The sequence below is a fragment of the Ursus americanus genome, chromosome 17 (genome assembly GCF_024610735.1).
Source record: "Ursus americanus isolate L20-20 chromosome 17, mUrsAme1.1.p, whole genome shotgun sequence".
Lineage (NCBI taxonomy): Eukaryota > Metazoa > Chordata > Mammalia > Carnivora > Ursidae > Ursus > Ursus americanus.
The window spans coordinates 56224975-56249641 of NC_142143.1; the positions used below are offsets into that span (position 1 = coordinate 56224975).

Genomic DNA, 24667 nt, shown 5'->3' on the forward strand with positions numbered 1-24667 from the left:
TCAACGGCTCAGGTCCCGCCCCCACACACACCGGACCAATGGCCGAGCCCGAAGCGAGTCCCCTGAGAGGGGCGGGAGCGAGTTCGGGCAATGGGCGGGGCCTCACTGAGGACCCCGGGCTGGGCGCCGCCGCCGGTTTGTCTACCCTTTCCCTCAGCCACCTCCTTTCAACCTTGTCCACCCGTCGGCGCGGCCTTTGGTGCAGCGGCGGCGGCTCCCGTTCCTGCCGCAGCTCTCTCCCCTCCTGCCCTCCCCACCAGATCCCTGAGTTCGCCCGTCATGGCTTTACTCACTGCGGCAGCCCGGCTCTTCGGAGCCAAGGTGAGCAACTCTGGGAGGGAGCGCGCGGCCCCAGGGTGGGGCTGAGGCGACTGCAGGCCCTCCAGCGCCGGGGTCTCCCTCCCCTACCCATACGCACCCCCGCGAGCCTTAAAGGGGCCCTGCGCTCGGCTGGCCGCCAGCCCCCTGTGGGGCTCTCAGGACCATGTGCTACGCTGGCCTTCTGCCCCTGGGGGTGAAGAGAGCGCTGCCCGCCCCCGGCGTGCGGTCTTGGGCGGGTGGAGAGCTCGGACCCTGCTGTCACCCGCGTGTCTAGGGTGGAAGAGCCCTGGGAAAAAGAGGAGCTGCCGGTGGAGAACATAGGTGTTGTGTTCCATTGGAGTTAGGGAAAGGGCCTGTTTGGAGGAGGGGGTGCGGGGGTAGGAGAAGTGGCAAGGGTGAACAGATGTGCTCACTGTCCCAGGACCAGAGCTGGAGCGGTGGCTAATTTCGGCTTCTGTTTTGTAGGGCAGGCCTTGTCGGTTCCTAAACTGCCTTTTTCTCCGACCAATTTCTGAAGCTTTTAGTGACCAAGCTTTAGCAGTTCCTGCTAGTGGAGTGGGACTCTGGTCCTTTTTGTCCTTGGGACTCTTGCACTTAGTCTTCATATAGGAGGAGCTTGGGTGGGGTGGAGCCCTTCTGTAAAATGTTCTGCATGATTATCACATATGATTGGAGAAAGAACCAGAAAGATTGTTCCTCCAAACCGCAGGCCAATAAGTGAAGATACTGGGCAGGATATAGTACTGCGAAAGTCACATGACCAACCCTACTACTTGCTCACTCAGGTTTAGCTATTGCTCTTAAGTCAACCCCGGAGAGTCCTCTCATTCTTTGAGGCCCTAATTTACTTGAATTCTGTTGCCTTTGGATCATAGGAATCTTGTTGCAGGTAATGGTGTTTTCAATTTCAAATTGCCAGTACTTTTGTCTCTGGGTAACTTAGCTCTTTAAATAGAGAAACTGCTGTGTAGAGGGGGAGTCCCAGTCCTCTAATCCAGGCAGGGACAGTCCCACAAGTGACCTTGACTTCTGCAAAGAATTTATACTTTCTCTTCTGCAGATTAAAGCTGCCAGCACCTGAAGGAAAGGAAAATCTTAGAATGGTTTTGCTGTGTGTTACCTTGCATGGTTGGCAGTTAAGGTGAAGCCTGTAGAATTACACTGGGGTTCTTCCAGGTACCCAGCAGCAAGGTGGAGACTGATCATTTGGGAGACACTTGTCTTACTTGACTGTTGCTTCTTCTGCTGCCAGGGAACAGGGTAAGGAAGCCTCTTGGGAAATGAAGCAAGTTCTAGATAGTGTTTTGGCAGAATAGGGGACACGACGCTATAATTAGCTCATTCCGGAGCTCCTAACCCGGACCAGATAGATAATCTAACCCTTCGGTGAATTTGAAAAATCTTTTAGAATTTACCTTTTGAATATATTTTGTCTTTTAAGCCTCTGGGGGAAGCCCAGAAAGCTTTTGGGATGACAGCGCTACATAATTGTAGAATCATTATTGTTTTGTTTACTTTACTGTTAGGAATGAACCTAAGGATCCCAGAAACCTGTAACTTGGAAGCGGTTTGAAGTCTTTTGACCCTTAAAACTAGCAAAGCCCAAAAAACGCAGGAGTGGAAATTTCCTGAGATCTAAGTAGAATGACCAGGATACCAGGAAGCCTGTTCAGTTTGTCAGCATTGCTAGCACCTGCTTGAGGTTTCCAGATGTGCCTGCAGCTTAACTGGTACTCAGTTTTACTCTTGCTATTAAGGTAGGCTTTAAAAGGCAAAAATAAATAGTTTTCTGATCTGGGAGAACTCACCACCCTACCACTTTGATTCTCAAGGTCAGATGTAGTTTCACTTTTCTCAGAAGAGATTTTTTTTTAACCTTGCTGGGTGACACAAATGCCAGTCGTTGTTGTTCCACCTTACCCACTTTAAGGTAATTTAATGAACACCTGAGTTGAAGAGCGACAAATTCAGAGCCTCCAGACTGTTTGACTTCTTGTTTACCCAGATGACTTTATACTAAGCAATGGCCTTAGTATCAGCTGTGGGTGCCTTAGCTTTATGATGTATTATCTTTTCACATGTGATCTGGGTCTGGATTTGGGTTGGGAGTTAGAGTATGGCCACCAATTCACTTCTGGACTCTTAACACCAGTGTGACTTAACAAATCCTAGTTACTTCTTGTACCATTGAGAATTGCTCCTCTAAGCTAGGATGTTCAATGACTTTGAGAAAATCAAGCCAAAAGTGTTTTTATGTTATTTCTAGACCTTTTCAAGAAGGTATCACTTAAATGAATACCCATTATTCCTTTACAGTAGACCTACACCACTGAACATCTGTATAAATCCTCGTCTGAAACTGGGTTCAACAAAACTAAGTCAGTTTTTTCTGTGAAATGTTAGTTAGGCTTACAGCCCAGAACTTTAATTTTTATATTTTTAACATTTTTTTAAGTTTATTTAAGTAATCTGTACACCCAGCATAGGGCTTGAACCCACAACCCCAAGATCAAGAGTCACATGCTCTTCCAACTGAGCCAGCCAGGCGCCCTTTACAGCCGAGAACTTTAAAGGCAAGCACTCAAATCTGTGTGCCTTCACTTTGGTTACCAGCCTACCCAGAGTGATGTCAGTTCCTTGATGCTTACTAGATGGGCTAAAGATGAAAACAGAAAGTAAAGCCTCCTCATTTGCTAATGGTGGGATGCCTGCATTTGTCCTTCCTAGTGGCCTTTAGATTGGTAACAGATGAATACGTGGGTGTGAGGAAGCAGTGAGGTGAGCAGTGCTAAAGTGGATCATTAGAAGGGAAGACTGGCATTCCTGTTTCTTAGAATCCAAGTGGGCAGAAGGTAGGAAGCCAGATGTGGATCTCTCTAAAACTACACCGTAATTCTTTTTGCCCTGTTTCAGTGCTTTATGTGATAAAGTTGAGTAGGGCATGAAATTTACAGCAGTAGTGAAGCAAGCTAGCAGTAGGTCTTTCTGGCTATTTGACTGTCTTTCAGTTTTTCCCTCAACTGCCCAAATTCTTCTTTTTTTTTTTTTTTTTTTTTTAATATTTTGTTTTTAAACAATCTCTACACCCGACATGGGGCTCAAACTCATGACCCCAAGATCAAGAGTCACACACCCTCGACTGAGCCAGTGCTCCTGAACTACCCAGATTCTTCACGTCCCTGTATTTCGTTTATTTTTTTTTTTAAGATTTTATTCATTTGAGAGAGAGTGCAGGGTGAGGGGCAGAGGGAGAAGCAGACTTCCCACTGAGCAAGGAGCCCGATGTGGGGCCTGATCCAGGGACTCCAGGATCATGACCCGAGCTGAAGGCAGATCCCCAACCAGCTGAGCCACCCAGGCGCCCCTGGGTCCCTGTATTTCTTTTAACACATTATCATTTTAAAAGTTCTTGGGGTGCCTGGGTGGCTCATTTGTTTTAAGCATGTGGCTCTTGATTTTGAGATCAAGCCCCGAGTTGGGCTTAGTGCTGGGCATAGAGCCTGCTTGAGATTCTGTCTGTCTCTCTCCTTCTGCCCCTCCCCACCCCGAAAGAAATGAAAAATATAAATAGGGGCACATGGGTGGCTCGGTCAGTTGAATGTCTGCCTTCGACTCAGGTCATGATTCTGGGATCCCGGGAGCGAGCCCTGTGTTGGACTCCCTGCTCGGTCTGCTTCTCCCTCTGCCCCTCACCCGGCTCGTGCTCACTCTCTCACTCTTTCTGTCCCTCAAATAAATAAATAAATAATCTAAAATATATTTAAAAGAGAAAAAAATAATAAAAAGGTGAAAGTTCTATAAATGCACAGTGGGCATCATCACCTGGGTTTCTTGTTCACATTGCAAATTCATGAATCCTGTCTTCAGATTCTGATTCAGCAAAGGTGGGATGAGATCTGGAAACTTGTTTTTTTTTTTCCCCCAAGTACTTCTGTTGATTGATGATGCCTGGTGGTCCCCTTCTGTTGGGCCAGTAAAGCCACATGCAGGCCTTTTTATTTGCAACTTTATTGAATATATATATGAAATTTTTGAGTATTTGGGCTTTTTTTTTAGTTAGTGATTATTTTAAAAATGTACTTCAAAAGTGATTATTCTAAGCAATAGTTCATTTAGGCTATTTTCTCTAGGTTTATCTTCCTAGACCTTTTTTTCAAATGCCTTTAGAAAAGTTTCTCGGGATCCCTGGATGGCTCAGGTGGTTCCTGTCCGACTCAGGTCATGATCCCAGGGTCCTGGGATCGAGTACTGCTTTGGGCTCCTTGCTCAGTGAAGAGCCTGCTTCTCTGCCAGCTTCTCCTCCTGCTTGTACGCTCGCTCTCTTTGATAAATAAAATCTTTGGAAGGAAGGAAAGTTTAGAAAGTTTCTTACCAATTTTTGGACCAAAGTGTTAGGCACTAAAATTTGTAAGTACTCCTAGTGGAAGTGAGAACAGTTACTAGTTCCCCAGAAATTAGGACAGCAGATCCTACATACTTTATTCACTAGTGTACACGTAGTATGTGCAGAATAAGTAAGCGTTCAGAAAATATTTGTTAAAGAACTGTAAGGATTTCTGTTGAAAGCAAAATTAGGACTCTTGAGTCTTTTCTGAGGTCTTTGGTGGTCTTCCTTGGAGTGAATCTGTAGGGAAGAGTCTGTTAGAAAATGACAATTAGGGGCGCCTGGGTGGCACAGCGGTTAAGCGTCTGCCTTCAGCTCAGGGCGTGATCCTGGCGTTATGGGATCGAGCCCCACATCAGGCTCCTCCGCTGTGAGCCTGCTTCTTCCTCTCCCACTCCCCCTGCTTGTGTTCCCTCTCTCGCTGGCTGTCTCTCTCTGTCAAATAAATAAATAAAATCTTAAAAAAAAAAAAAAGAAAATGACAATTAGATAGAATTATTAAGGAAACTCCTGTCAGTATGAAGGGGGTCAATGTATGAAATCTGAAGATTACTGTGCTCTGGCTGTTAAGTGGCCTGACCAAGTAGTGCAGGCTGACTTCCAATATCACCATTGTGAAATACAAATGTTAAAAGGCTTTAGTTCTCTGACCTGGTTTTGGGGAGAGAGGAGCCTTTGTCTTATGCGTGTTCTTTTTCCCTTAATGCAAGTCGTTCCTTCTGCATTGGAAGCCTTTGCAGCACAAGATTTTTCCTACCAGTTATTAGTGCATTGTGTTTGCTTCATCAACTAAGCCAGTTTTGCTGGCTTGGCAAGCTCTGATCTTTTTTTGATGAAGGACAAGGGCTCTATTAAAATCAGGAGCATTTCTCTCAGGCTTTTAATGTTGGAGCTCTTGGATATATTGCAGGACATGTTCTGTATGTGCCTGGGATGGAGGGTCAAATAAAATGGCTTTTCCCCTTTGGAGTAAAGGTCCAGGGTGTGGATCAATGATAATAGGCTAAGAGGAGTAAGAGGGAAAGAACCACTTTTTAAAGTGCTTATTCAAATAGGATTCTTTTGTTCCTAGAATTTTAGGGAAGAGAGAGTAGTTTCAGATGATTTTTGGTGATTCATCCAATATCCTATTCCAGAAATACCCTAAGTATTATAGGCAAGGCAAGTCTTTGGCATGGCAGAATTTCCTGCATTTACTATTTGTCCTTATCCTCTCTTGGTCCTTTAAGATAGTGGTTCTTTTAATTATATTGTTCTGTTCCAGCACATTTGAGAACTACAGTGCAGTTCATCAATAATAGCGAACTCACTAGGAGAGTTCTTGCAAGGGGTGGCAGCATTTGAGGTTTGAAGAAAGCCTCTTAGTGATTGTAATACCCCCACCCCCACCCTGCAGAGAATCCTGGCTGTCAAACACGTGAGCGAGAATCCTGGCTGTCAAACACGTGAGCCAGGCCCTTGTTTTTGGAAGTAGCTCTCCCCATGAAAGAGCTGACCTATTGAATGAGGTGACTCTCTGATTCACCTGACAGCTGCTGTTCCAGTAGGGTGACTCTACACGTGGCATGCTACCAGAAGGCAAAAGTCTAGTTGCCACACCTCTGGGATTTAGGGGGAGGAGCTGGTAGGTGAAAGTTCAGGGATGACTCAGAGGTTTGTAATCTGCCTGTCCCATCAGTGAGTATAGTCTGAACGTACTATACAAAGCTATTCACCAGGTTTCTTTGGCAGCTAGGAGGTAGATGAACTGAGGTGTATAGCCTTGGTATAAGAGTCCTCCAGTATCTCCTTTCTAGTCATTTGTTCTGGGTAGTTAAATTTGTTTCCTCTCCTTGAGACTCCTCCCCTTTTGATCGGGAGGCTCTTAAGGCCCTTAAAACGGAAATCAGGGCTTTATTTCCTGTTCTACAGGTAGAGGGAATTACCCGTTCACCCCTTCCTCAGGCTTGACTGCCTCTTTCCCGGAATCCAACTCTAGGAGAGAGTAGTGACACTTGACATGGTAGGTAATAGGCCAACACTTTTCTAAGAAACACATATTTATTTATTGAACTCGCTTATGTAGAAGGCACTGTTCTAGATGCTTTCATGCAGATTATTTTGTACAGTCTACTTGTCTACCCCAAAATTGGCTTTATTATTATCCATTTAGAGACATGGAACCTGAGACTTAGAAGTTAGGTCATATAGCCAAGGTAACATGGCAAGATAGTGGCAGAGCCTGGATTTAACACTTGATCTTAATAACTATACATCCCAGGGTCTACGTTCTACCCTTCTGTTCCCTTGCTTAACACTTTAAACTATGTATGTGTCTCAAACTTTATTGTTCATATGAATCACGTAGTGAGCTTCTTAAACTGTAGATTTGGATGCAGTAGGTCCGAGGTGAGGCCCAAGATTGTGCATTTCTTTTTTTCTTTTCTTAAGATTTTATTTATTTACTTGACAGAGAGCTAGAGAGCACAAGCAGGGGGAGAGGGAGAAGCAGGCTCCTTGCTGAGCAGGGAGCCCCAGGTGGGGCTCGATCCCAGGACACTGGGATCATGACCTGAGCTGAAGGCAGACACTTAACCGACGGAGCCACCCAGGTGCCCCAAGATTCTGAATTTCTTTTTTTTTTTTTGTAAAGATTTTATTTATTCATTTGACAGAGAGAGAGACAGCCAGTGAGAGAGGGAACACAAGCAGGAGGAGTGGGAGAGAAAGAAGCAGGCTCCCAGCGGAAGAGCCTGACGTGGGGCTCGATCCCAGAACTCCAGGATCACGCCCTGAGCCGAAGGCAGACGCTTAACGACTGAGCCACCCAGGCGCCCCAAGATTCTGAATTTCTGACAAGCTCCAAGTAATGCTAATGCTGCTGGCCAGGCAGTCATATACTAAATAGCAAGGCTTTTGAGTACCTTTACATATGTCCTTATTAGACTTATCAGACTTTGAGCTAAGTACCTTGAGTGTTGTTCTAAATATGGAGAAGGAAAGGGAAACAATACAGTTGACCCTTGAGCAACATAGTTTGAACTGTGCTGGTCCACTTATATGTGGATTTTTTACAGTATAGTACTGCAAATATATTTTCGTTTCTTTATGATTTTCTTAGTAACATTTTCTCTAGCTTTTTTGTAAGAATACAGTGTGTAGTCTATATATATACAAGATAGGTATGAATAGACTTTATATTATCAGTAAAGCTTCTGGTCAACAGTAGGCTATTAGTAGTTAAGTTTTGGGAGAGTCAAGAGTTATAACCAGATTTTTGACTGCATGGGGGGGGGCACCGGTCTGCATCTGTAATTCCTATATTGTTCAAGAGTCAACTGTAGTTAGTTGTTTTGCTTTGGATGTCTGTTATTTAGTAATGGAGCTGGGCTAGAACCCAGATTTCTTTTCCAAATTCCAAGTTATGTGCTCTGTCTTCTACATTAGGTAAAATTGTCCTAACTTGAATTTTTCCTGTTCTGCGCTTTCGAGTGGTTATATCAATGAATTGCTGCCTTTAAAGTCCTTCTAATTTCTTCAGTCCTTCTTTTTCTTTTAAGCTGCAGGGTTAGCTAAAAACATGACTAATCCTGATGCTGAAGGGTGTGAGAAAATGGCCATACTGTTTAATTTTATATATTTATTATATAACAAATGCAGAGTATTTGCTTTAGGCCAGACGTCATTTTAAGAGCTTTGTAAGTCTTGACTTAATTAAATCCTCACAGCAATCCTTTGAAATAGATACTGATATTGTTCCCATTTTACAGATAAGGAAATGGAGGCATAGAAACATTAAATGACTTGGCTGGAATCACATAGGTAATAAGTGGCAGAAAGGGCAGTAGAAACAGAATATGCTAGCTTTAGTCTATAGCTCCATAGCCACACTATCCACAAACTGGTGTTGCTCTGCAAAGTGGAGATCTGGCTAAGAAGTGTTGCTGATGGAGATCAGGGACAGTTGAGGTCAGCCCTCTAAGTTACTCCTGAAGCCCCTCACATGAAATGGCAAAGATGCTCAGTGCAAAGGTAATGAAGACGTCACTGATGGTGGAAGTGGGGTGATAGTTCAGTTCTAAGTGTCTTTTCCTATGCATTCTTTTAAAGTAACATTCATATAAATAGATCTGAGAAATGACTATAATAAAGCAGCAGTCATGACCCATCTGATTCCTTTAAATGATGTCTCATTCTCACAGCCTTGTTAGGTGATCTGCCATTCTTTTCTTTCTGATTTCCTCTTTTTTGTTGTTTTTTGTTTGTTTGTTTTATCTTGAAGTAAAAGAAAAGGGCAGCTCATTAATTCTAGCAGTTCTCTCTCACAAGGAGGAAAGAAGCTATTTTTGTTTTGTTTTATGTTCATATTTGTGAAAGAAAAGGCCTCCAAGCTGAGGGAATTCCATTTTCGTCTTTTTTTTTTTTTTTAAGATTTTATTTATTTATTTGAGACAGAGAGAGAGCATGAGTAAGGGGAAGGGGCAGAGGTAGAGGGACAAGCAGACTTCCTGCTGACCGCAGAGCCCAATGTGGGGTTTGATCCCAGGACCCTGAGATCATGACCTGAGCCAAAGTCAGACACTTGACCAACTGAGCCACCCAGGCATCACTCCATTTTTATCTTAATTAAGATCTGGACAGTCACTCTTTGCTGAGCTTGGATAGATTTTTTTATTAAAAATTCCCATTTTACAGATAAGGAAATGGAGGCATAGAAACATTAAATGACTTGGCTGGAATCACATAGGTAATAAGTGGCAAAAAGGGCAGTAGGAACAGGGCTTGAACTCAACCTCAAGATAAGAGTCGCATGCTCTTCCGACTGAGCCAGCAGGGTGTCCCTGCCATTATAGAAACTTAAAGATGATTTAAAAGTGGAAAAATGGGGGCGCCAGGGTGGCACAGCGGTTAAGCGTCTGCCTTTGGCTCAAGGCGTGATCCTGGTGTTGTGGGATTGAGCCCCACATCAGGCTCCTCCGCTATGAGCCTGCTTCTTCCTCTCCCACTCTCCCTGCTTGTGTTCCCTCTCTCGCTGGCTGTCTCTCTCTCTCTGTCGAATAAATAAATAAAAAATCTTTAAAAAAAAAGTGGAAAAATGATCATTATGAAGAGATTTAACGTCTTTCTTCTCTCAGATGAGATGTTCCCCTGTAGCCTTTTTGGAAACCAAACCACCACAACAACCAACCACCCACAATTAAAAGGTCTGCTGCAGGGCTGATATAGTCTCTGGGAGGTGGCCCTTCTATAACAGGGGATCTGTGGGACCGTGGAGCATGGAATAGAACTTACTCGCATGTTTTCTCTTGTACCCTTTTTGGTGACTAGTAAGAAAAGGTAAAATTATTTCTTAGGTGCTAGGTCAAGTTCCCATTTACCCCATGTAGGGTGAAGAGACTAACGGCCTGTTTGTGCTGCCTCCTTTTGCCCCAGTGGTCCTCAGTGAGGCAGAAGAGACTCTTTTGGAAGTTAATGAGAGAAGTTAAATTCAGGCCTGGTTAACACGCTGACGTAGCCCCCTTTGCTTTAGGGACATAGTAGCTTACTTGGTACTCTCTGAATTTAGCTTTGAATTGTGGTGTTTTTTTTTTTAAGATTGTATTTGTTTATTTGACAGAGAGACAGCCAGCGAGAGAGGGAACACAAGCAGGGGGAGCGGGAGAGGAAGGAGCAGGCTCCCAGTGTAGGAGCCTGATGTGGGGCTCGATCCCAGAACGCCGGGATCACACCCTGAGCCGAACGCAGACGCTTAACGACTGAGCCACCCAGACACCCCTGAATTGATTATTTTTATTTATTTTTTATTTTTCTAATCTTTTTAGTTTTTAAGGATTTTATTTAGAGAGTGCGTGTGCGTGCACGTGGGAGAGGAGCAGGGGGAGGGAGCAGAGGGACAGACAGAATCTCAAGCGGTCTTCACACTCTTGATTTTGGCTAAGGTCATAATCTCAGGGTCATGGGATCAAGCTGTGCTTGGCTCCTCGCTTGGTGCAGAACCTGCTTAAGATTCTCCCTCCCTCTCCCTTTGCCCCTCCCCCTTCTCTAAAAAACAAAACAAAAAAACACCTTTTTTTTTTTTAAAGATTTTATTTATTTATTTGTCAGAATACAAGCAGGGGGAGCAGCAGGCAGAGCAGGCAGAGGGAAAAGCAGGCTCCCCGCTGAGCAGGGAGCCCCCATGCGGAACTTAATCCTGGGACCCTGGGATCATGACCTGAGCCAAAGGCAGACATTTAACCAACTGAGCCACCCAGGCATCCCCCTTTTCTGAAGGATCTCATCCCTTTTCAGTTCTCCCTGATGCCCCAACAGAAGGAGTACTAAATTCTAAAAAATCTCCAGCCTTACTGAACTCTCACTTTAGGCATGTAGTGTTTTGGGAGTTTACACAGTACTATTGCTTCAAATGATTTTCAGCACAATCCAACAGCAATGCAATAGTTACAAGAAAAGGTGTATCTGGCCTTTTGGCAAAGACAGGAAAGGCTTGGTCTTGCTCATGGATTAGTTTGTATGTGTATGTAATCTTTTTAGTTTGCAAAGTGCTTTCACATCATTGTAATTTAATTATCACAAGACAGCCTGTGAGATGTGTGGTGGGTATTTAACACCAGTTTTATAGATGAGGCTTACTTTGACTATCTCATTTTATCTTCAAAATAATCTTGTGCAGAAAAGTTAAATCTTGTCAAATTTATAGCTAGTTAGTATAATTGGTTGTCCTTTTCAAAGGCAGTGTAGAACTTTCTGTTGCTACTCAGCAATCTTCTCATAGAAAATAGCTTTTCTTTTGGGGAGAAAAACCTATCTCTAAACATAGAAAACATAGCCTAGCTACACTATTCATCTTTGTAGTGAAGAATAGGCTTGAATCTCAGACCTGTCTTTACGGTTCTCAAGTATATCTTTAAAAATTCCTTTAGTACAGTTGTGTAGGTGATAAACTCAGCTTTTGTTTATCTGAAATGTCCTTACTTCACCCCCTTCGTTAAGACTTTTTCCTCACCTGGATATACAACTTTAGCTTAATAATTATTTTCTGTCAGCACTTGAAAGGCAATTTTCCAGTTTTCTAGTTTCCCAGTGCTGTTGTTGAGTAGTCCGTCAGTTGTTACATTGTAGGTATTCTGTCTTCTCTGTGCTTTTTCCAGGAACCTTTGAAGTAGTGTGGTGAAAGGCTGCCTCTGCCTGTGGGCTCTCTAGGCTGGAGAGGTTGAAGTACTGCCAAAAGACTAGGTGCTGGAGAGATCTTACCAGCAGGGTTAAGTAGTTGATCAGTTTCCTCTTTTGCTTTTCTGAGGGCCACTGAGAACTATTGACGGCTAGATTGGGATGGCCTGGGTACTCTAACAGCTGCCTCTCTGACCTTTTCTGTGCCTAACAAAACCCAGCCCGGAAACCCAGGTGATGGGAAAGAGCCTCTCCTCAGGGATTGCTACTAAAGCTATTGGATGCAAGATGCAGAGTGAAATCTGCTATTGCCTCCAGACTGGGAACTCCTTCAGAGCTGTTCAGGGCCTTTTACAGTTTTTTTATGTCAGACTGTCCTTGGAGGCTAAGGTGGAGAGAAAGAGGATGAGTCACTATTACTCCTTCTTGTTAATATATAGGAGGGAAGAGTAACTGTTGCATAAGGTTTTGTGTTTTCTTTTCAGAATGCATCTTGTCTTCTTCTTGCTGCTCGGCATGCCAGTGCTTCCTCTACGGTAAGGTTTGGAAAAGAGGACTGAGAATCACTGAGGCAGTCTGACCCTAGGATGGTTGGGTGGGGAGCAGCAGTTGGGTTACTACCTGGCCTCTCATCGTTATCCTAAGTAACTCTGAGAGGTGTCCATTGTTATTGTTGTTATAGCTATTAGTATTACTACTATTTTAAGAAATAATTTATTCAGTGGTGTAGTGAGATCGGAATATGAAATATTTTTGCCTAATGTTTTTAAGTTGTATAAAATAGGCATCACATAAAATTTTCCATTTTAAGCGTCTTTAAGTGTGTAGTTTAGTGACAGTAAGCGCATTCACATCGTTGTACAGCAGTCACCGCTGTCCATCTCCAGAACTTTCTCATCTTCCCAAACTGAAATTCTGTACCTACTAAATAATAAACTCTCCACTCCCTTCCCTCTCTGCCTAATTCTTTACCTCATCTCTGCAGAGCATCTGTCCAGATTTCTCTGGCAGAGAGAGCCAAATTCTAAAAAGCAGTCTCAATATACCTACTTTGTCGGAAAAATCTAATCAACATTTTGACCATCACTTAACCTCTCTACTTCTCTTGTTAGAATTTGAAAGACATATTGGCCGATCTGATACCTAAGGAGCAGGCCAGAATAAAGACTTTCAGGCAGCAACATGGGAAGACGGTGGTGGGCCAAATCACTGTGGACATGGTAAGATTATGGGGTTTTGGCTGGAAAAAGTAGCTGGAAAAACAAAAGTACCATTCTCTTCACAGACTATTCAGAAGCATCCTGTCCCATACATGGAAATATTGGTGCTTATGATGTTCATTAGAAATTAGACTGTTTTTTTTTTTCTGTGAATTTAATAGTTCAGCCTAACCTAATTTACCTATGGGAGGGATGAATGAAGTTTCTATTCTTCTTCCCAACACCTGAGCTTTTGGGGCCAGGACTGTTAGAATTAATGCTGTGCTGGTCATCCATTTATACCACAGCTCTAGCAGGCCATCTAGAACAGTTTTAGGATGGCTGCTTCTCCAGCCTGAAGAGTCTGAGCAGCTCAAATAATTCTACAGCAGTGTTTAGCCTTTGGTCTTCTATCTCCTTTCCCTGTTGTAGATCCCGTTCTTTCTTTTTTTCCCTTAAGATTTTACTTATGTATTTGACAGACAACACAAGCGGGGGGGGGGGGTGTCAGGCAGAGGGAGAGGGAGAAGCAGGCTCCCCACTGAGTAGAGAGCCTGAAGTGGGGCTCAATCCCAGGACTCTGGGATCATGACCTGAGCCGAAGGCAGTGGCCTTCGTCTGAGCCACCCAGGCGCCCCTGTAGATCCCATTCTCTTGACTTTGGTTGGTGGAAATGAGGGTGTAAGAGTGGGTAGAAGAAAAAATAAAATACAAGAGGGGCGCCTGGGTGGCTCAGTTGGTTGAGTGTCTACCTTTGGCTCGGGTCGTGGTCCCGGGGTCCTGGGCTCGAGCCCCACATCGGGCTTCCCTCCTCGGCGGGGAGCCTGCTTCTCCCTCTCCCTCTGCCTGCTGCTCCCCCTACTTGCTCTCTCCCTCTCTGTCAAATAATAAAATCTTTAAAAAAATAAAATAAAATACCAGAAGAAAAGGAAGCAAACAGACGCAGACACATTAAATAAAGATAGCGATTTTTCAACTTAAAAATTTCATTTCCAATGTTAGCAGGCTTTCTTACAAAGTTTTAAGTTTCCTCCTCAGAAATCTTCCCACAAATGACGTCTTGCAAGTCAGAGAATGTATTTCCTCTCTCAGATCCCATGAAACACTTACAAGCTCTAGCCTGAATTATTCTGACTACTGGTTACATCCTGTCTTTCTTTAGATGTACGGTGGCATGAGAGGCATGAAGGGATTAGTATATGAAACATCAGTTCTTGATCCTGATGAGGTAAGAGACCTTCACGTCAATACTAATAATCACTGAGTTTACTGACTGTTGTGCACACCATGGATTAGACTGGTGAGGGTAAGGAAAACAAAGCATCTGCCTTCGTGTTTTGGAAGATGGAAAATAGGTACATATGGAAAAACTGACGAACAAGTCTACATTTTCAGTATATCAACAAGTAAAACTAAAAGTACCAAACAGAATTATGTGAAGATTTAAGCTTTAAAAATTCTTTTTTTTTTTTTTTAAGCTTTAGAAATTCTAACTTGTTAAAAGGTGTGATAAGAGTGAGAGTAGTCAATTATGTAACTTCCAGGCTGATAAATTTAAGATTTGCACCTCTTACTCTTTTCCATCAAGGGCATCCGTTTCCGAGGCTACAGTATCCCTGAATGCCAGAAACTGCTGCCCAAGGCTAAAGGGGGTGAAGAACCCCTGCCAGAGGGCTTATTTTGGTTGCTGGTAACTGGACAAATCCCAACAGAGGAACAGGTAAAGCAGGATATTAGCCCTTCTCATTCTCCTCCTCCTTTGCCTTTCTCTAATCTCAGACACTTAATCCTGATCTGGCTCTGGGTGGTGGTTTATAGTGATGTGTAGTGAGGGGAAGGAATCAGAGCAGAGTTCTGCTGTATAAGTGGCCTGGGTTGAATTCTCTTGGATTTTCTTTACTCTGTTGTCACTGTCTTTTTATTTCTCTTCTTTTCCCTTGCCTAGTGTTCTGAGCAATGTTTCCCTTTCCACAGGTGTCTTGGCTCTCAAAAGAATGGGCAAAGAGGGCAGCTCTACCTTCCCATGTGGTCACCATGCTGGACAACTTTCCCACCAATCTACACCCCATGTCTCAGCTCAGTGCAGCCATTACAGCCCTCAACAGTGAAAGTAACTTTGCCCGAGCATATGCAGAGGGTATCAACCGAACCAAGTATTGGGAGGTAGGAAATTTTGATGCAATGATTGACGTGTGGTGGGGATTCAAAGGACTTGAGTGTGAAGGAAGAAAAAGGAATGTAGAATCTTCAGAAGAATGGCTTCTCTGAGTTATGCCAGAAGCTCATTTAACAAATTTTTATTTTAGGCTTGCTTTCTTTCAGTCCTTGGGATTACATAGATAAATGGAACATGCTTTCTATCACCAAGGTTATTGATTTGGTTAGGGTGATATACATGTAAAAAATTGCAATTCAGTAATCTTGCTGTAATAGAGGTATTACACAGGGCTGTTGGAACATTGGAAAGGATGTGACTTAACTGCAGGGTCCCTGGGGAAGATTTCGCAGAGTAGTCTTACCCTAGCCCCAGAAAGTCCCTTCTTCTTGTTCTTCAAATAAAGAGAACCTTGAGATGTTAGGTGAATGGCAGCTAAGGCAGTTCTAGAGTCTAGGAGGACTAATGCCAGTGAGCCACTGTTCTGTACTGTCCGGCTCAAGGTACCTCTCAGAGGCAGAGGGATGGTTGGTGTCCTGGAAGTAGGATCCAGACACAAACGAGCTTTATTTTCTGAAAATGAAATGTGACCCTAATAGCTTGAACTGGTCAGAGTATGTAAAGACTATTGTGCCTTGTCCCAGTGCATAGTACATAATTCCTTTCATCCTCTTTCCAGTACCCTACATGGTACTTACAAGACACTGGGTAAAGGACAAGTTATCTGGCTAGGTTTACAGCAGGACATCTCATTTTCTTTTCTTGTTTGGAGACAGATAATATGGGAACAGAATGGTTTCGTTTTGCAAAGCAAGTACGCTAGATGATTTGACCAGGAGAGAGCCCCCCCAGAGTTCACCTGATGCATGGCACAGAAGAGCATGCGTAGCCCACTGGGCTGATGCAATCCTCTTGGGGTTTTGGCAAATCCTGCTTCATTTGGTTGGTCAATATTTACTCAGTGCCAACTGTGTATAAAGAATTGTGTTTGCTCTCGGGGGAGAGTGAGTTTGAAATTAGTCTGGTTGGCACTGAGAAGGAAGGTATAGGAATGATAGAAAATATACACATTCACAAGCACTTGAAGCATATATAAAGCCATACATGAGCAGGTTCAGAAGTTTGTATAATCTGAATCTGTTGCTTTCCATTTTCTTTTTTAAATGCTATTCAAGCAGTTCTTATTTGTGTGGGTCACCCTGACAGAAAAGGTGAAATTGAGATCAGCAGTTCTCCTATTTTAAAACTTCTCTTTTAGAAATTGACCACTCAGATGTGCCCGTTACTGCTTACAGTGCTGTTGTCTTGACTGTCACAAGAGGGGGAGAAAACAGCTGCTTCATGCTTTACAATAGATGCCTATAAGGTATTTCCGAGGCATCCAAACATGCTTCATTGCTGCATACTATCCTTTATCGAATCGTTAAAATGAATCTTGTTTCAACGTATAGTCATTGATTGTCTTGCCATTACCTGTTCGTGAGATGTCATGTGAGTGTGGTTGTCTTGAGGTGAATGTGTTGTATATATTCCAGGACTTTGCCGATCTTTTGGAGAGTATTATATAAGCAGTACTGATGTATTTGTCAGCCTTAGGCTGTGTGTCTGATAAGTTGACACGGCACAAATATTAGCACCAGTAATTGCTTTAGTTTTGTAGAACTTCATGCTCTTTTGCTGTTACACCTTGTATCTCTCTCAAAGGCCAGACACACTCTTTCTGTTCAATTCTCTGCCTTGGTTAATTTAACCATAGGCTTCTTAAGTAGAAATGCATGACATCATTAGGCTGGTTATTTCTGTTTACAAATCTATGTTGAGGCGTTTATGTATGACCTGAGTTGTTACTAGAGCCATCAGTTCATACTGTTTTTTTTACATATACCTCAAGAGGATGATCTGCATGCAACATTTCTTCCATAACAGAGATACATAGTATAATCTATTGAGTTGAAGAAGTTAGGTCTGTTGTTGAATGACCTCACTTCACTCATGACCAAGAGATTGCTATGATGCAACCAGCTGTGTAATTGTGAAATAGCCTTAAGATGTTGAATTCAGTAAAATTTGCTAAGTAGCTGAGAGATCAGGTTTTGCTGATAATGCCACCTTTGTAAAGCCAATGAACGGTATACATATGTTTTGAATTTTTTATAATAAAATCATCATCCAAACACCTGAAAACTCTTGAAAACATGCCACATATTATGCTTAAATGCTTTATAATCATTATCTGATTTAATCCTCAGAGCAACCCTATGAGGTAGATGTTACTTGTTATTCTCATTTTACTGAATGGGAAAACTGAGGACTAGAGAAGTAGCTTGCCCGAGGTCATGCAGCTAATAAGTGATAGAGACCAGATTCAGACTTGAGTTTCTTTCCCCCAAGGGGCTCTTCGCCATTAATACTAGCTTTCTTTTTTTTCTGTGTCTCCTTAATAATGATTGAAAGCTAACTACCTGGCCAGGATTTTACTAATAGAGATGCTGGCTCACGTTGGTGATTACAATCAGCTTTGTAACCTTTATTCCAGATAATTGTGACGTTGGCATGTCTTAATTGTCTTTTTATTTCCAAGGCTTTATCGATGAAGAATGTGTTGGTACAAATAGCTAATAGCACCTCATTCTTAGCTTATTAAAGAAGAAATAGCAGGAGTTCTCTGTCAGATTTTGTTTTGTTTTGATCTCTTCTTAACTATACAGCATTGACCATGACAAAAAGCAGGGTAAGGATCCCACATTGTCACACCTGGTCTGATACATGTTGATTTATAAACTTCATTCTCAGTAGCGGAAATTGACACGATCTCCTTGATGTGTTTTCTTTTTGATGCGGCCATTCATACTTTCCAGATAGTTTTGCAAGTTAGTATATATTCCATAGATAACAGTTTATCTAGCCCAGGATCCTGTTCTTTGCATTATTAATAAGCTAATCAATCTGGGTCTCTTAGAACTGCATATACTTGATGCAGGCTTCTGGAAGTAACCTACTTCCTTGGGGGATATAAAGGAAGTGTACTTAGTAGTATGATTGTCATGTAAGTAATCTCTTGAGAACCTGAAAGTGTTAGGCTGTGTCTTGCTTCAAGTAGCTTTTTAATTTTGGCAGTATTCTTATTGAATCCAGTGGCATTGACAAAATTCACTGTTTGATACTTTTTAAAAGTTGTTTTAAAAAGGAAAACAGTACCTAAACCCTGTCTTCTCCCTAAGGAACTTAAAATCCCTTTGAGAAGATAAAATTGAGACATAAGAGTTGAGCAAGCTATTAATATCACAGGCAACTAGATTATATGTTTCTCTTTTTTGAAAAGATTTCATTTTTAACTAATCTCTACACCCAATGTGGGGCTCGAACTTACAACCCCAAGATCAAGAGTCTCATGCTCTACCAACTGTGTTTCTCTTTTTTTCTTTTTCTATATTTCTCTTAACAAATGAGCACAACGCTATTTATCAGGTAGTCTCTTCTGTTTTAAGTTTAAATTCCAGTTAACATACAGTGTAATATTAGTTTCCGATTACAGTACAGTGGTTCAATACTTCCATACGTCACTGTGTGCTCATTCGGGTAGTCTTCCTAAAGAAAAATTGAATCTGAATCTACTCAAGCCTTTAGATCGAACTCTCAGTTTGTAGGAAATACAGTAGACAGAGAAACACATTTAATGATATCACAGGTATATAAGCAGCAAAATCTAAACTGGGAAATTCTCTAGAATTGTGTGATCCGATTTTCCACGAATGAATTGCGAAGTTAAAAGAAAGAGAGAGCGAGCACAAGAGGGAGCTTAACATTGATTAAAAGAGACTTCAGAGACATATGAGATGATTGCAATGTGGGCTGTTTTCAGTCCTGAATCAAACAAATGAGGTGGGGGGCTTTATGATCAGGGAAATTTGAATACTGAGTAGATATTTAATGATATTGAGGATTTAATTTTTTCCTGTGGGATAATGGTTTTGTGATTTTTATTTATCAATAGCTTTTATCTTTTAGAGATATATGCTTAAATATTTATACGTTGGAATATATAATGTCTGGAATTCACTAACAGTAATTTGGGAGGGGAAAGTAAGGGTGTGATGAAACAGGAGTGTCCGTGAGTTGATTGTTTAAGCTACATGATGCTTATAGCCAAGTGGGTAACTTTGGGCCAGTTACTTGACCTGGCCTAGCCCCAGTTTCTTCATTTATAAAATGAGGGATAGGGGCGCCTGGGTGCCTCAGTCGTTAGGCATCTGCCTTCGGCTCAAGTCATGATCCCAGGGTGCTGGGATCGAGCCCTGCGTCGGGCTCCCTGCTCAGCCGGGAGCCTGCTTCTCCCTCTCCCACTTGCCCTGCTTGTGTTCCCTCTCTCGCTGTCTTTCTCTGTCAAATAAATAAATAAAATCTAAAAAATAAATAAATAAATAAATAAATAAATAAATAAATGCTGTATTACCTTACAGGACTATTGTGGGAAAAGAAAAAAAAATGCAGATAACCTGTCATAGTGCCTGTTACATAGTTAAGTGCTTAAAAAATGGAAGCCTTTGTTATTAATTAACAATTGAATGCCAGTCTTTGACCCTTGGCATATATGGTGAATTTTCTTTGAAAGATGGAACATAGAATTAATAGTTAAAACCTGGTGTCTTAGCACATTCATTGGGTCATGTACTGGGAAAGATCATGATTAAACATAAAAGTCTTCAAAATCTGACTTTGGGGGCGTCTAGGTAACTTAGTTGGTTAAGCATCTGACTCTTGATTTTGGCTCAGGTGTCATGAGGTTGACCCCTGCATGGGATTCCGTGCTCAGTGGAGAGTCTGCTTGAGATTCTCTCCCCTCTCCTTTTGCCTCTTCCCCCCCCCAATAAATAAATAAATCTTTTTTAAAAATCTGACTTCTGCATTTAACTGAATGCTCTGAGCTTTAGTTCCCTCATCTTTAAAATAGAGGTCACTATGTACTTCGTTGAGTGGTAAAAATTGGAAATAAATAAATAAAATCTTTAAAAAAAATAAATAAAATCTTTAAAAAAATTATTTGACATAGAGAGAGAGGGAGCACAAGGACGGGAAGCAGCAGAGGGAGAGGGAGAAGCAGGCTCTCCGCTGAGCAGGGAGCCCAGGACTCTGGAATCATGACCTGAGTTGAAGGCAGACACTTAACCGATTGAGCCCCCCAGGCGCCCCGGAAATAATGTTTTAATACACACAAGATATACATGAGATATTATGTGTGAATCACTTAGTGCAGAGCCTGGGTCATAAAATTATTGAGTTAAACAGTTATTGTTGACCTCCCTATATAACCACTGAGCATAAAACCATCAACCAAGTAGCTCAATCCCTGGAGGACAAACAGCATCCTTGCCTAATTCTTTTTTGTTGATAAATCGTTTTCTTTTTTTTCCCATTTCCTCCTCTCATCAGTTGATTTACGAAGATTGTATGGATCTGATCGCAAAGCTACCTTGTGTTGCAGCAAAGATCTACCGGAATCTCTACCGGGAGGGCAGCAGTATTGGGGCTATTGACTCTAAGCTGGACTGGTCCCACAATTTCACCAACATGTTAGGCTATACCGATGCTCAGTTCACCGAGCTCATGCGCTTGTACCTCACCATCCACAGGTAAGCTAGACGCAGAACCGCAGCCCCCAGATGGCCGCTTGGCAGGGAATTGTAAGAAAAGCTCCTTAACAGTCTCATCTTCTGGGAACAGGTGGTAGGCAACACGGAGATGGAAACGTGGCATAAGGGATCACACAGGGCAAGAAAGGAGTCTAGTCAAGGAAGTCTAGAGGTGTGCGGAGACTAACCGCAATCATATGAAGAAGAAAGTAATGCTTCTAAGAAACTGGGGAGAGGTACTAGTTGGTCACAGTAGGTGATCTTTCAGCTTTCCAGGAGTCTAGTCAAGGAAGTCTATAATATATAATATATATATATATTATAATATATTATATATATTATAATATATATATATAATATATAATCATATGAAGAAGAAAGTAATGCTTCTAAGAAACTGGGGAGAGGTACTAGTTGGTCACAGTAGGTGATCTTTCAGCTTTCCAGGAGCTCCCTCTTCTGGCCATTGCTATTAAAGCTGGAGTGAGAGTCTGGAAGCTTGGCACACAGGCATCATCAACCAGTGACCTCTCCAGCCCTGTGGATTAGGAAACAAAGGCTGGTAGTGAGATTGGGACATCTCTTACCAGAGCTTTTCTCCTTTCTCATTTCCCCCACAGTGACCATGAGGGAGGCAATGTAAGTGCCCATACCAGCCACCTGGTGGGCAGTACCCTTTCAGACCCCTATCTGTCCTTTGCAGCAGCCATGAACGGGCTAGCAGGGCCCCTGCATGGTTTGGCAAACCAGGTAAGACTCTTCCTTTTCTTTTCCTGCTCCATGTTTTTCTTACTCCCACGCTTTTCTTCTGATTTTGGCATTCTCTGCTGGCATATGTGTTGATACTGTCTTACTCCCCAAACCTTACCCATAGGAAGTACTTGTTTGGTTGACACAACTACAGAAAGAAGTTGGCAAAGATGTGTCAGATGAGAAGTTACGAGACTACATATGGAACACACTGAACTCAGGACGGGTAAGCAGAGATGCTTAACAGCTAGGAAAGAAGCCAAGACCCAAATTGTGCAATTTGGAAGAATTGAGAATAGAATAAAAGAGGTCCCCTAAGTCAGAGAAGACTTTTCCCCCCATATTTGTCTATCCTGAAGAATTTAAAAAGACAGGAACTTCTACTTGAGAATACAACTGGCTTTTTTACCCTCATTCTTTGCAGGTTGTCCCAGGCTATGGCCATGCGGTACTAAGGAAGACTGATCCACGATATACCTGTCAGCGAGAGTTTGCTCTGAAACACCTGCCTCATGACTCCATGTTTAAGCTGGTTGCTCAACTGTACAAGATTGTGCCCAATGTCCTGTTAGAGCAGGGCAAGGCCAAGAATCCGTGGCCCAATGTAGATGCTCACAGTGGGGTGCTGCTCCAGGTGAGTCTTCCCTTCCCTGCTTTCCCTTGAATTTGTGCCAAACCCATGTTCGCTGCCATGCAGAAAGTCACCTTCCTAGTCAGAGCAAGGACTCATGCCTCCTTCCTTATCCCTTTGATAAAGTTGCCTATGGCGGAGGGCAGGTGCAGGCAGGAGGAAAGGAGTGTTCTCTTTTCAGAATCCCAGTTACTGTACTTTTCCTAGTGTCATTTCTATTTAAGGCTGACTCGGTTAAGGTTTCTGTCACCCTGGACTTGTGCGTGCCATTACCTCGGGGCGTTTAACAAAACTTTTTTCTCTTTTATCTTACAGTACTACGGCATGACAGAGATGAATTACTACACAGTCCTGTTTGGGGTGTCACGGGCACTGGGTGTACTGGCACAGCTCATCTGGAGCCGAGCCCTAGGCTTTCCACTAGAGAGGCCCAAGTCCATGAGCACGGATGGTCTGATGAAGTTTGTGGACTCTAAGTCAGGGTAAAACTGAAGACTGGGGGAAACTACCAGAAAGTGAGGGAGCTTTAAAAAAAAGTATAATTTTGTTTTGTTTCAGGGGGCTTTTTAAGACTTAAGATTAAATTGTATCTGAGGCACTGATAATAAGTTTGAGGTTAAAATATAAATTAAGACTTTAAAAGATAAAAAGTAACCCTTTCTTCCCCAACCAGTTCCTTTTTCCTGCCTGGTGAGTTGCCCATCAACTGTAGGGTGACCAGGACTAGTGCATGTGGTATGGGTTAGGTTTGGGCCTCCCACCATCTCTAGAGTGAGAATCTGGCTCTCCTTTGCCTCAGTCAAAGCTGTTTGCAGAGAATCTGTAGTCACTTCAGAGCTTTTGGTTCTACTCTCTCCAGCCCTTCATAGGCCAGCAAATCAGGATTCTGCCTCTTCTGTTTCCATAGGAATCATGTTGGATTGTCAGCTTTATCAAGCCCCATTGCCCTCTCCCGTGCACACAGACACTTCCTAGCAAGACCTGTAGTTAGTTGGACATCTTTGGCATTTTTTTTATGCTACCAGGTGACCATAAATGCCATGGCATTTGTTGTGACTGGCACCCAGTGTTCGATTTTTTTAAATTATCCTATGAAAATTAAGATCTGGAGTGTCCTTTTCCCCACTACTTTAATACTCCACTCCTTGCAGATTTTCTATACCTACTGCACCTCAAGCTGAGGGTGCTGTGGACCTCCCCTTCTTGGTCCTCACTAGAGACCTCTTTCAGCAGGTTGTATATGCCACTGTCTAAGCTGTGGTCCTTCCCAGTCATTTGGCTTTTTCAGTGCTTAACATGAACTGAGTTTTCACTTCTGTGGAACATAAACCACTACCCTCTGACTTCTTTCCCCCTTTATTTTAATATGCCATGGGCCATCAAATAAGGACTTGGGAATGACCAGCATGGTATCTTCATAGTCTGGTTCCAGGGATATGGGTACTTCTTTCTGAGCAGGGAAATTATTTAAGATTGAATGTGGTTTCCTTTGAATATCAGGTCCTGGGGCTGAGAACATTAAAAATAGTAGGCCTCCCTCCTCTTTCCCTGCTACAAGGAAATATCCCTTTATTTATCAAGGTCCTTATCCAGCCCCTTCGCCAAGAGCTCACAGTACAGTGTTTGTTTTTTAGAAGCCCCATTTGCACAGGTTTTCAGTGACTCAGAATGCTCTACTGCCTTTTCTTTAAGAAAGGATTGAAATACACTCCTCCTGTGCCCCTTCCTTCCCTTGCAACTCCTGCCTGTGTTTGTGTGGACCCCTAATCCCAGAACCACGCTGAGATGGACACACTGTCTGTAAACCCCTGGGTAACTGTCAAGTCATGATCCAGACTTCAGGTTGTTCTGTATAAAATGCAAAATAAATGTTTTTATTAACAATGCTTGAGCCTGCTATCAAATAAGGCCTGGAAGAATCTCTGTTATAAGGTAAGGAATCTGGCTAGCAAGATCCTGGACAAAGTGGGTTCTAAGTTATGCTGCACATCCCTTTATCGTTAGGTGGGTTTGACATTCATTTACCCTAATAAGACAGGGTCTCTATGAAATTTCCAAAGGAGAGTTCTGTTTTTCCTCAGTGTTAGAAGTCCTTGACCTTTAGCTCCCCCATCCTTCCTAATTTTGTTGGAAGATAGAACACTCAAGGACCATAGCTGAGACCTCACAACTGCTTGTGACTAATGCAAGGAAACTGGTGCAGCCCCCTGGGTGAAAAGAACAAACCATACCAAGGGCAAACGGAGGAGGACTGCTAGCTCTGGACCCGAGCCACTAGAGGGCTCTGGTACTGTGTGGAATGCCTATTCTTTGCAGTCTCTCTTAAGGAGGTCCTCAAAATAAGAGGTGGTCCTAAGCCCATCAGCTATGTGGTAGATCTGAGGCCAGATTATTCTGTCCTGAGATTCCTGCTGCAACTGACCTTCTGAAAAAGTCTATAAATAGGCG

General features: G+C 42.7%; 1 protein-coding gene across 1 annotated transcript; it reads left to right on the forward strand.

Moving 5' to 3' along the window:
- The first annotated feature begins 127 nt into the window (after positions 1-127).
- CS (citrate synthase) lies at positions 128-24105 on the forward strand. Its single transcript, XM_045789871.2, has 11 exons — positions 128-321; positions 12340-12390; positions 12967-13074; positions 14216-14281; positions 14642-14773; positions 15028-15216; positions 20639-20838; positions 21459-21588; positions 21713-21814; positions 22013-22222; positions 22535-24105. Exons 1-11 carry the CDS (start codon positions 280-282, stop codon positions 22703-22705), a joined length of 1401 nt encoding a protein of 466 aa, XP_045645827.1. The 5' UTR covers positions 128-279; the 3' UTR covers positions 22706-24105.
- Positions 24106-24667: the final 562 nt, after the last annotated feature.